This window comes from Eschrichtius robustus, chromosome X (genome assembly GCF_028021215.1).
Source record: "Eschrichtius robustus isolate mEscRob2 chromosome X, mEscRob2.pri, whole genome shotgun sequence".
Classification (NCBI taxonomy): Eukaryota; Metazoa; Chordata; class Mammalia; order Artiodactyla; family Eschrichtiidae; genus Eschrichtius; species Eschrichtius robustus.
The window spans coordinates 27,496,001-27,508,522 of record NC_090845.1 but is presented as its reverse complement, the minus strand read 5'-3'; the positions used below and the strand labels follow the sequence as shown (position 1 = coordinate 27,508,522).

Here is a 12,522-nt window from a genome sequence, read left to right as displayed (position 1 = left end):
TTGGATATCAAGAAATAATTATTCCTCCTTTTTGCATAAAGAAAAGGAGATATTTTTTGGAGAAAATGAATGTACAAAAATATAATAGCCCTGGGTAGCATTTACGAGAAAACAATTCTATTACTGATTGTACAAAATAGCCTCGCTTACATGATTTTACCATTTGGGACCCAGTTTCCAGTCTCTAGGAGACTGTTTTCCAATCACCTCTTACTAGACAGTGTTTTAGTAACCTAGCGTTTCTAGAAAGGGGAAAGATGTGCTTACCAAGAATTAGCTCTACACTCCAAAGAATAAAGACTAGAAGTTCATTCTATTTTCTTTACAGAATAGATATTTTTTCATTATTTTCATTATTTTTTAATTCCTTTGTCTCAGTACCTACTCCTTGAAAAGCTATTTCAGTATAGATTAAGAGCAAAAAAGAAATAATAAAATATTCAATATTTATTGTAAAGAAAACCCAAGTACAGATAGTTATGTTTTTCACTGTTCCATTAAACAGGGACGTAAAGTGATAAAAGTGTTAATTTTAATTTTCTACACGAAGACCTATTATACACAACAAAGCTGAAAACAAAACTAGTGCAAATCATACATGTGTACATCATAGATACGTAATACATGGTTAAATGTGTGTTTACTATTCAAGTGTACTATGTATTGCTATTGTCAGTTATTTACTGGGTCTAATATCTATCAAAGGCATTACCAAAGAGTATCTTACTTATTTAACTAAATTTCCTTTCAATCTGAATAATTACTATCCATCAAATGAATTTCATGAAATCAGATTTTGTTTTTAAGTCAAACTATATCATATCATAATTTCAAGATTTAAAGATGATTATTATAAGATGAAGGTGACTACCACAAAACAATTTTCATATACGGGAAAACTATTTTAAGTGAATCAATGAACAAATGGAAATCTCTTTAAAGTATCTGATATCCTTTTCTTACTTTTATATATATGTTTCATAAAAATGATTGTACAGGGACTTCCCTGGTGGTCCAGAGGTTAAGACTCCATGCTTCCACTGCAGGGGATGTGGGTTTGATCCCTGGTCAGGGAATTAAGATCCCGCTTGCCATGCAGTGGGACAAAAATTTAAAAAAAATAAAGATTGTACAAAGAATGTCACCAAGAAGAATCTCTCTTAATAAGATGAGAATAATGTCTTTAACTGCCTAAAGCATTGATCTTGATTCCCCCCCTTTTTTGTGTTGGAACCACTTTGAGAGAAGTATTCAATAACATAAAACAGGGAATGAATACAATATTTAACATGACATCATTTAACATGACAAAAACGATGCATATTTGGACATAATTCTATGTTTTGCAAGTTGATTTCATAAGTATTAGCTTGCCTCATTCAATTCTTGCAAAAATGCTATGAAATAAACAAGGCAAACTTTACCATCACAATTTTATACACGAGGAAAGTGATATTTTGAAGGTTGTGGTGATTAAAATAAAGTCATGTGACTAGTGAGCTGTAGATTCATGATTACAGACAGTGTTCTGAACCTTGTTCTCATGCCCTTCTACCTTAGCAACCAGGTATGGGAATGAGTCCATGCAATGCACCTCACATAATTATTCAATTATTGTATCTGAAATTTTGTTATATTCAAGTTCATGAGAACACATATATCAGGTTCATAGAGTGATAAATGAATAAAAACGTAATTTTTTCTAATTTGGAGCAAGACAGGAAGACAGAGGTAGATTTCATATATTCCATTTCAACATTCTAGGAAGTGTGTCCAAAAATTATACCGCTACAAAATATAAGCATAATTTTCCGAAACTGTAAACTCATTATTTCAAGTACTTCCAAAAGCTAACATTTCTATAATCCCCTAAACCTATTTTCTTTAACCTTTCAAATGCATTTCAGGGTAACATGATTTGAAAGCAAGGAGGAATAAATTTCACCTATAGGAATCCACTTAGCATTTGGTTAAGCACTTCCTTCATTGCAAAGATTTGAAAAAAAATCAATATGCAGCACAAAAAATGAAACTTCAAATGTTAGTTTCATTACTTGCAAATGAAATATTGAAGACTGTGCTTACCTGTAACAGTTAGTTCAGTAGTTCTTCTCACAACAAAGCCTCCATATTTTAATTCACACGTATAATTTCCAATGTCGTCTTCTCTGACTTCTCTTATAAGCAGGGTATCTCTTTTGAATACAATACTTGGCCTCCATGTTTTTGTCCTACATTCCTACGTGAAGAACACAAAATTTTTATAGTACATATAGTAACTTAAAAATAAAGTATTTAAAATAACTAAACTAAAAGCTTCTAAAGTTAGATTTTAAAAGAGCTAGAGTTTTGAGTTAATGCTAAAGATTTTCAAAACTTCTCTATATCTCTGGGAAATCAGGTACCTCAATTTGAAAAAAGCACTTTTAGCAAGAGTCACTTTATTAACGTCTAACTTTAGTGTCTCTAAATCAGATATGTATTGATTTATTAGATATAAGAAAAGGGACACTTATTAAGATTACTCCTGACATCATTTTTAGAAGCAAATAGTCTGCATTTGATGATTATGAAATTAACTACTTTGATACTGATAACATAAAATATAAAGTGAATTTTTTAGTGGAAAGCAGAAAAACTAATTCTATAGAGAAAAATGCTTTAGTTCAATATTTTAAATCTTTTAATCCTGCATTTAGAAATAATTCAATCTTTTCATAGTATATATATTCTACAGTCCATGGAAGAAATGGCCATTATTTATATGCAAGGTCTTTATAGTCTCACAGTCTACCAAATTATGGTCTCTGCTTTAAGCTTTGGATTATAATGATGTTGACTCAGGAGATTTCTGTTTTTGCCAAACAGAAGTCCATTTTCTCTAGCCAGATTAGAAATTAATGGAATGAGGATAAAATAGCTTTAAACCTTTTAACACTATTCAGAGGCAGTATTATTTTGTTAAAAATTTATTGCCAAATCAAATTTATGCAGACCATTATTTTGATTATGTGTCTCAATGCCTGTGTATAATTGGGGGACAATTATCTGGTTATTTCAGTCCAAAATATACACTTAATATCCTCATATTAGTTGTACAAACTGTCATAGTTGCATAAATTATACACTAAATGTATGCAATACATATTCCCTTGACTATGGAAACATAATCTGAATTGTTACAAGACTTTTAAATTCCACATATACTGCATCTCCACCCATCACTTCACTAATTATGGTCTTTATAGCATAAGGTCACAATGACTGGGGAGATGGTGGAAGCATGACTGAAGGACCAATATGAGGCCAGCCATTTAAAAAACTGAGTGTGTGACTCGTGTGTGTGTGTGTGTGTGTGTGTGTGTGTGTGTGTGTGGTCTCTACTGTTTCAGCAAATTTTGAGATACTATTTGCAAAAAGTGAGAAAAAGTGCATGACTCTTAAGATCAACTTATTGGCAAACAACAAAGAAATTGCATATTTAGAAGTTGAATGTACACATATGAGTACTAGAAAAATATTTGTACTTGATGATCTTGGGTCAAACTCCCCTAATACCTCTCCCCTTTGAGGAAATCATCAGGGCTTGCTTAGAATCCTCCTGTGGAAAGCAGGCAAACCACAGAAAATCAGGGGGAGAAATATATAATTAAAAAACTTAAAAAGTAAATCAAGCTCACATGCACAGGAACAGAAATAGTGGGGCTAATATTTAAGGGCTATTTAATACTGTCTAATACAGAAATTCAAGGGAAAAGTAGAAAAATATTTCAACAGTTCCCTTGATGTTCTGAATACTCCATTGTTTATTGTCAAGAATCAAAAGCAAGTCATTCAAAGAAGGGCATTACTAATTTTGGAAAAATCCTTTAAAAATGTTAAAGATGTATTTCCTGTTTCATTTCTAACAAGTTTTGAATTCGTTATCAGTCCTGAGGGCTCATATTCTGTATACTGACATTTGTGAATCTAGTTACTAAAAGATCCGGCTTCCTAAATTCCTATTTCCAGTTAGTTGGACAAGGCAAAAGTTTACACCAGGTATCTTTAAATCATGGAAAACATATTCAAGACAAATGTTCATAGCATCTATATTGTATTTTCTTGGGTATGTTCAATAACAAAAGTATCTTTTATGATATAAATAAGTTGAAGAACATGTTCAAATCTTGAAATTCAGTCAAAGTCAATGATGTGACAGGAAGAACAGTGTCTGATTATTCTGCTTAAGCCTAAAGTTGCTTCTGGTGTTTGAAAAGAAGTTAATCTAACACTATTTTTATAATCGTATACATTTTCATCAGATTTTTTAAAACATGTATGCTTTTATACAAAAGGGATTAGGATATGCACAAAGATACTTCCATTAAACAGAATTTTCAATAAAACTAGTGTACCATTTTATCACAGAAGCAAGTCAATCCTTTTTCTCCTTGTTTGGGGACATTTTGGACTGCTTATATGAAGAGTTTGAAATGAATGCTTAAGGCATTTTAGTTCCTGCAATTATCAACACAGATTATAATAGACTTGATAGGATTATCAGCATAAACTAGATATAAACATTAACACAGTAGCTTATTACAATGGACTAACAATACAAATATTGACTAGGGTTATCAAAGCCCCTGGTTTAAAAACTTATAATGACCAGCACAACTTGCTGTAGTGTCTTAGGAAGGCAGAACTGAACTATATCACACCTATTTAAATGTTTTTATCCAACTTGCCCTAGAGTAAGGTACACAGTAATCTATTTATAAGCGATAAAATCATTCATAGTCCATACCTTATACCATAGGATTTCAGGTTCTCTGGATGGTAGTAAAAAATCTTCTATGTCACGGCACGAAATTTCCTTGCTTTTGCTAAGTTCAGCTTTATCAAAGTACTTCATCTTGGAATTGTAGCACAGTCCAGTGTCATTTTCACCCACTGTCAGTGAGATGGATACTTTCATACAGTAAGTGGAGTTTCTGTAATGAAGCAGAATAAATATGGTGGCCTGGTGTGAACGAAAAGCAACTGCTGTCAAGGCAGTGTATTTACTTCACTCAAAAAGGGAGAGAGGGAGAGAGGGATAAAAACTCTACTGATAATTAATGTATGGTATCATGGCTTATTCCACAGGGCTCTATCTTGTCAGCCAGCTAAACAATGCTTGGTTCTGTTAAACCATTTGTATATTTTTCATATGCTAGAAAAAAAATTTTATATTATATAAAAGTTTGGTTTGAAAAACTGTTCAATAGACATTTTTATCTAGATTTTATCTAGGAAAATAAAATAAAGGAAGATTTAGGTCAAGAAAGAAGTCAGGCCTGGTCATAATTATGCTAAAATTGGTAAATTCATACTCAGCCATAAAAAAGAATGAAATAATGCCATTTGCAGCGACACGGATGGACCTAGAGATTGTCACACTGAGTGAAGTAAGTCAGACAGAGAAAGACAAATATCATATGATATCACATATGCAGAATCTAAAAAAAAATGGCACAAATGAATTTATTTACAAAACAGAAATAGAGACAGTCTGGTCGCAGTCAGCTGCGTCTGCGCTGGACCTGAGGTGGGTTCTAATTCAAAAGAAGCCATCTATGGACTATTGGAGAGGACTGCGCCTCACCAAAACATAAAGAAACAGAAGCCTGGAGAGTCTCCACTGCTAGTTTAAGGACCCAAGAAAGCTGAAGTTTGAGCTGGAAGTTTTCCTAACAGGAACCATCCTTGGGGAGACATTCAAGATGGCGAAGGAGTAAGACGCGGAGATCACCTTCCTCCCCACAAATACATCAGAAATACGTCTACATGTGGAACAACTCCTACAGAACACCTACTGAACGCTGGCAGCAGACCTCAGACCTCCCAAAAGGCAAGAAACTCCCCACGTACCTGGGTAGGGCAAAAGAAAAAAGAAAACACAGAGACAAAAGAATAGGGATGGGATCTGCACCAGTGGGAGGGAGCTGTGAAGGAGGAAAGGTTTCCACACACTAGGAAGCCCCTTCGCGGGCGGAGACGGCAGGTGGCGGAGGGGGCGGAGCTTCGGTGCCGTGGAGGAGAGTGCAGCCACAGGGGTGCGGAGGGCAAAGCGGAGAGATTCCCACACAGAGGATGGGTGCCGACCAGCACTCACCAGCCGGAGAGGCTCGTCTGCTCACCCACCGGGGCAGGTGGGGGCTGGGAGCTGAGGCTTGGGGTTCAGTCGGATCCCAGGGAGAGGACTGGGGTTGGCTGCCTGAACACAGCCTGAAGGGGGCTAGTCCACCACAGCTAGCCGGGAAGGAAGTCCGGGAAAAAGTCTGGAGCTGCCGAACAGGCAAGAGACCACTGTTTCTGAGTGCGCAAGGAGAGGGGATTAAGAGCACCGCTTAAAGGAGCTCCAGAGACAGGGCGCGAGCTGCGGCTATCAGCGCGGACCCCAGAGACGGGCATGAGATGCTAAGGCCGCTGCTGCAGCCACCAAGAAGCCTGTGTGCAAGCACAGGTCACTCTCCACACCTCCCCTCCCGGGAGCCTGTGCAGCCCGCCACTGCCAGGGTCCCGTGACCCAGGGACAACTTCCCCGGGAGAATACACAGCGTGCCTCAGGCTGCTGCAACGTCACTCATGCTGGCCTCTGCCGCCGCAGGCTCGCCCTGCATTCCGTACCTGCACCCCGTATCCTCCCCCCAGCCTGAGTGAGCCAGAGCCCCCTAATCAGCTGCTCCCTTAACCCCGTCCTGTCCGAATGGGAACACATGCCCTCAGGCGACCTACACGCAGAGGCGGGGCTAAATCCAAAACTGAACCACAGGAGCTGTGTGAACAAAGAAGAGAAAGGGAAATCTCTCCCAGCAGCCTCAGGAGCAGTGGATTAAATCTCCACAATCAACTTGATGTACCCTGCATCTGTGGAATACCTGAATAGACAACGAATCATCCCAAATTGAGGCAGTGGACTTTGGGAGCAACTGTAGACTTGGGGTTTGCTTTCTGCATCTAATTTGTTTCTGGGTTTATGTTTATCTTAGTTTAGTATTTAGAGTTTATTATCATTGGTGGATTTGCTTATTGATTTGGTTGCTCTTTTCCTTTATTTTTATATATAGATATATATACTTATTTCCTTTTTCTCTTTTTGTCAGTGTGTATGTGTATGCTTCTTTGTGTGATTTTTGTCTGTAAAGCTTTGCTTTTACCATTTGTCCTAGGGTTCTGTCTGTCCATATTTTTTTAATTACTTTAAAATTTTTTTATTTTAAATAATTTTCTTTTTTATTTTAATAACTTTAATTTATTTTACTTTTTTCTTCCATTCTTTTTTTTCTCCCTTTTCTTCTGAGCCATGTGCCTGACAGGGTCTTGGTGCTCCAGCCGGGTGTCAGGCCTGTGCCTCTGAGGTGGGAGAGCCGAGTTCAGGACACTGGTCCACCAGAGACGTCCTGGCTCCATGTAATATCAAACAGCAAAAGCTCTCCCAGAGATCTCCATCTCAACACTAAGAACCAGCTCCACTCAACGACCAGCAAGCTACAGTGCTGGACACCCTATGCCAAACAACTAGCAAGACAGGAACACAAACCCACCCATTAGCAGAGAGGCTGCCTAAAATCATAATAAGGTCACAGACACCCCAAAACACACCACCAGACGCAATCCTGCCCACCAGAAGGACAAGATCCAGCCTCAACCTCCAGAACACAGGCACTAGTCCTCTCCACCAGGAAGCCCACACAACCCACTGAACCAACCTTAGGCACTGGGGGCAGACATCAAAAAAAAATGGGAACTACGAACCTGCAGCCTGTGAAAAGGAGACCCCAAACACAGTAAGTTAAGCAAAATGATAAGACAGAGAAACACACAGCAGATGAAGGAGCAAGGTAAAAACCCACCAGACCTAACAAATGAAGAGGAAATAGGCAGTCTACCTGAAAAAGAATTCAGAGTAATGACAGTAAAGATGACCAAAATCTCAGAAATAGAATGGAGAAAATACAAGAAACGTTTAAAAAGGACCTAGAAGAAAAAAAGAGCAAACAAACAATGATGAACAACACAATAAATGAAAGTAAAAATTCTCTAGAAGGAATCAATAGCAGAATAACTGAGGCAGAAGAATGGATAAGTGACCTGGAAGATAAAATAATGGAAATAACTACTGCAGAGCAGAATAAAGAAAAAAGAATGAAAAGAATTGAGGATGGTCTCAGAGACCTCTGGGACAACATTAAATGCATCAACATTCAAATTATAGGGGTCCCAGAAGAAGAAGAGAAAAAGAAAGGGTCTGAGAAAATATTTGAAGAGATTATAGTTGAAAACTTCCCTAATATGGGAAAGGAAATAGTTAATCAAGTCCTGGAAGCACAGAGAGTCCCATACAGGATAAATCCAAGGAGAAACACGCCAAGACACATATTAATCAAGCTATCAAAAATTAAATATAAAGAAAACATATTAAAAGCAGCAAGGGAAAAACAACAACTAATATACAAGGGAATCCCCATAAGGTTAACAGCTGATCTTTCAGCAGAAACTCTGCAAGCCAGAAGGGAGTGGCAGGACATATTTAAAGTGATAAAAGGGAAAAACCTGCAACCAAGATTACTCTACCCAGCAAGGATCTCATTCAGATTTGACGGAGAAATTAAAACCTTTACAGGCAAGCAAAGCTAAGAGAATTCGGCACCACCAAACCAGCTCTAAAACAAATGCTAAAGGAACTTCTCTAGGCAGGAAACACAAGAGAAGGAAAAGACCTACAATAACAAACCCAAAACAATGAAGAAAATGGTCATAGGAACATACATATCGATAACTACCTTAAATGTAAATGGATTAAATGATCCAACCAAAGACATAGACTGGCTGAATGGATACAAAAACAAGACCCATATATATGCTGTCCACAAGAGACCCACTTCAGACCTAGGGACACATACAGACTGAAAGTGAGGGGATGGAAAAAGATATTCCATGCAAATGGAAATTAAAAGAAAGCTGGAGTAGCAATTCTCATATCAGACAAAATAGACTTTAAAACAAAGACTATTACAAGAGACAAAGAAGGACACTACATAATGATCAAGGGATCAATCCAACAAGAAGATATAACAATTGTAAATATTTATGCACCCAACATAGGAGCACCTCAATACATAAGGCAAATGCTAACACCCATAAAAGGGGAAATTGACACTAACACAATCACAGTAGGGGACTTTAACAGCCCACTTTCACCAATGGACTGATCATCCAGAATGAAAATAAATAAGGAAACACAAGATTTAAATGATACATTAAACAAGATGGACTTAATTGATATTTATAGGATATTCCATCCAAAAACAATAGAATACACTTTCTTCTCAAGTGCTCATGGAACATTCTCCAGGATAGATCATATCTTGGGTCACAAATCAAGCCTTGGTAAATTTAAGAAAACTGAAATTGTATCAAGTGTCTTCTCTGACCACAACGCTATGAGACTAGATATCAATTACAGGAAAAAACCTGTAAGAAATACAAACACATGGAGGCTAAACAACACACTACTAAATAACCAAGAGATCACTGAAGAAATCAAAGAGGAAATCAAAAATACCTAGAAACAAATGACAATGAAAACACGATGACCCAAAACCTGTGGGATGCAGCAAAAGCAGTTCTAAGAGGGAAGTTTATAGCAATACAATCCTACCTCAAGAAACAAGAAACACCTCAAATAAACAACGTAACCTTACATCTAAAGCAATTAGAGAAAGAAGAACAAAAACCCCCAAAGTTAGCAGAAGGAAAGAAATCATAAAGATCAGATAAGAAATAAATGGAAAAGAAATGAAGGAAACAGTAGCAAAGATCAATAAAACTAAAAGCTGGTTCTTTGAGAAGATAAACAAAATTGATAAACCATTAGCCAGGCTCACCAACAAAAAAAAGGAGAAGACTCAAATCAGTAGAAGTAGAAATGAAAAAGGAGAATAAACAACTGACACTGCAGAAATACAAAGGATCATGAGAGATTACTACAAGCAACTAAATGCCAGTAAAATGGACAGCCTGGAAGAAATGGACAAATTCTTAGAAAAGCACAACCTTCTGAGACTGAACCAGGAATAGGAAATATAAACAGACCAATCACAAGCACTTAAATTGAGACTGTGATTAAAAATCTTCCAACAAACAAAAGCCAAGGACCAGATGGCTTCACAGGCGAATTCTATCAAACATTTAGAGAAGAGCTAACACCTATCCTTCTCAAACTCTTCCAAAATACGGCAGAGGGAGGATCGCTCCCAAACTCATTCTACGAGGCCACCATCACCCTGATACCAAAACCAGACAAAGATGTCACAAAGAAAGAAAACTACAGGCCAATATCACTGGCGAACATAGATTCAAAAATCCTGAACAAAATACTAGCAGACAGAATCCAACAGCACATTAAAAGGATCATCACACTCTATTTCTTCACAGAAGCTGGGTGTTTTCCAGAGTTCCACAACCTGATTTCCACTAAGGCTTTGAGACAAATGTGGAAGAGGACAGTTTTATTGTTTACTAGGCAGGTGTGTGCTGGTTTTTATAAATGGAATGATTTTTACTATATAATACATCACTGAGAATTGTTCAATTTACCCTGACTGTCAAAAGCCTTGAAAGGCATTTATGGTTTGGGGGGTTTCCTGAGAACCTGCATCATCAACACAGGCATCTGAAATAAAATAAAAAGCTATACGTTTAAAAAAAAAAAAAAAAAAGGATCATACACCATGATCAAGAGAGGTTTATCCCAGGAATGCAAGGATTCTTCAATATATGCACATCAATCAATGTGATATACCATATTAACAAATTGAAGAATAAAAACCATATGATCTCAATAGATGCAGAAAAAGCTTCTGACAAAATTCAACACCCATTTATGATAAAAACCCTCCAGGAAGTAGGCATAGAGGGAACTTTCCTCAACATAATAAAAGCCATATATGACAAACCCACAGCCAACATCGTCCTCAATGGTAAAAAACTGCAACCATTTCCTCTAAGATCAGGGACAAGACAAGGTTGTCCACTCTCACCACTAAGATTAAACATCGTTTTGGAAGTTTTAGCCACAGCAGTCAGAGAAGAAAAAGAAATAAAAGGAATCCAAATCGGAAAAGAAGGAGTAAAGCTGTCACTGTTTGCAGATGACATGATACTATACATAGAGGATCCTAAAGGTGCTACCAGAAAACTACTAGAGCTAATCAATGAATTTGGTAAAGTAGCAGGATACAAAATTAATGCACAGAAATCTCTTGCATTCCTATACACCAATGATGAACAATCTGAAAGAGAAATTAAGGAAACACTCCCATTTATCATTGCAATAAAAAGAAAAAAATACCTAGGAATAAACCTACCTAAGGAGACAAAAGACCTGTAGCAGAAAACTATAAGACACCGATGAAAGAAATTAAAGATGATACAAACACATGGAGAGATATACCATGTTCTTGGACTGCAAGAATCAACATTGTGAAAATGACTCTACTACCCAAAGCAATCTACAGGTTCAGTGCAATTCCTAGCAAACTACCACTGGCATTTTTCACAGAACTAGAACAAAAAATTTCACAATTTGTATGGAAACACAAAAGACCCCGAATAGCCAAAGCAATCTTGAGAAAGAGAAACGGAGCTGGAGGAATCAGGCTCCCAGACTTCAGACTATACTACAAAGCTAAAGTAATCAAGATAGTATGGTACTGGCACAAAAACAGAAATATAGATCAATGGAACAGGATAGAAAGCCCAGAGATACACCCATGCACATATGGTCACCTTATTTTTGATAAAGGAGGCAAGACTATGCAATGGAGAAAAGACAGCCTCTTCAATAAGTGGTGCTGGGAAAACTGGACAGCTACATGTAAAAGAATGAAATTAGAACACTCCCTAACACCATACACAAAAATAAACTCAAAATGGATTAAAGACCTAAATGTAAGGCCAGACACTATAAAACCCTTACAGGAAAACACAGGCAGAACACTCTGTAACATACATTACAGCAAGATCCTTTTTGACCCACCTCCTAGAGAAATGGAAATAAAAACAAAATAAGCAAGTGGGACCTAATGAAAGTTAAAGGCTTTTGCACAGCAAAGGAAACCATGCACCAGACGAAAAGACAACTCTCAGAATGGGAGAATATTTTTGCAAATGAAGCAACTGACAAAGGATTAATCTCCAAAATATACAAGCAGCTCATGCAGCTCAATATGAAAAAAACAAACAACCCAATCCCAAAATGGGCAGAAGACCTAAATAGACATTTCTCCAAAGAGGACATATAGATGGCCAAGAAGCACAAGAAAAGCTGCTCAACATCACTAACTAATAGAGAAATGCAAATCAAAACTTCTATGAGGTATCCCCTCACACCAGTCAGAATGGCCATCATCAGAAAATCTACAAACAACAGATGCTGGAGAGGGTGTAGAGAAATGGGAACCCTCTTGCACTATTGGTGGGAATGTAAATTGA

General features: G+C 37.2%; 1 protein-coding gene across 1 annotated transcript in view; it reads right to left on the bottom strand.

Annotated features, from left to right (window-relative positions):
• The window catches only part of IL1RAPL1 (interleukin 1 receptor accessory protein like 1), a 707,257-nt gene that overhangs the window by 549,524 nt on the left and 145,211 nt on the right, over window positions 1-12,522 (bottom strand). The window contains exons 4-5 of the mRNA XM_068532589.1: window positions 4,790-4,976; window positions 2,086-2,239 (exon numbers count right to left, since the gene is read on the bottom strand). Coding sequence (XP_068388690.1) covers window positions 2,086-2,239; window positions 4,790-4,976 — 341 coding nt within the window. The remainder of the gene's footprint in view (window positions 1-2,085; window positions 2,240-4,789; window positions 4,977-12,522) is intronic.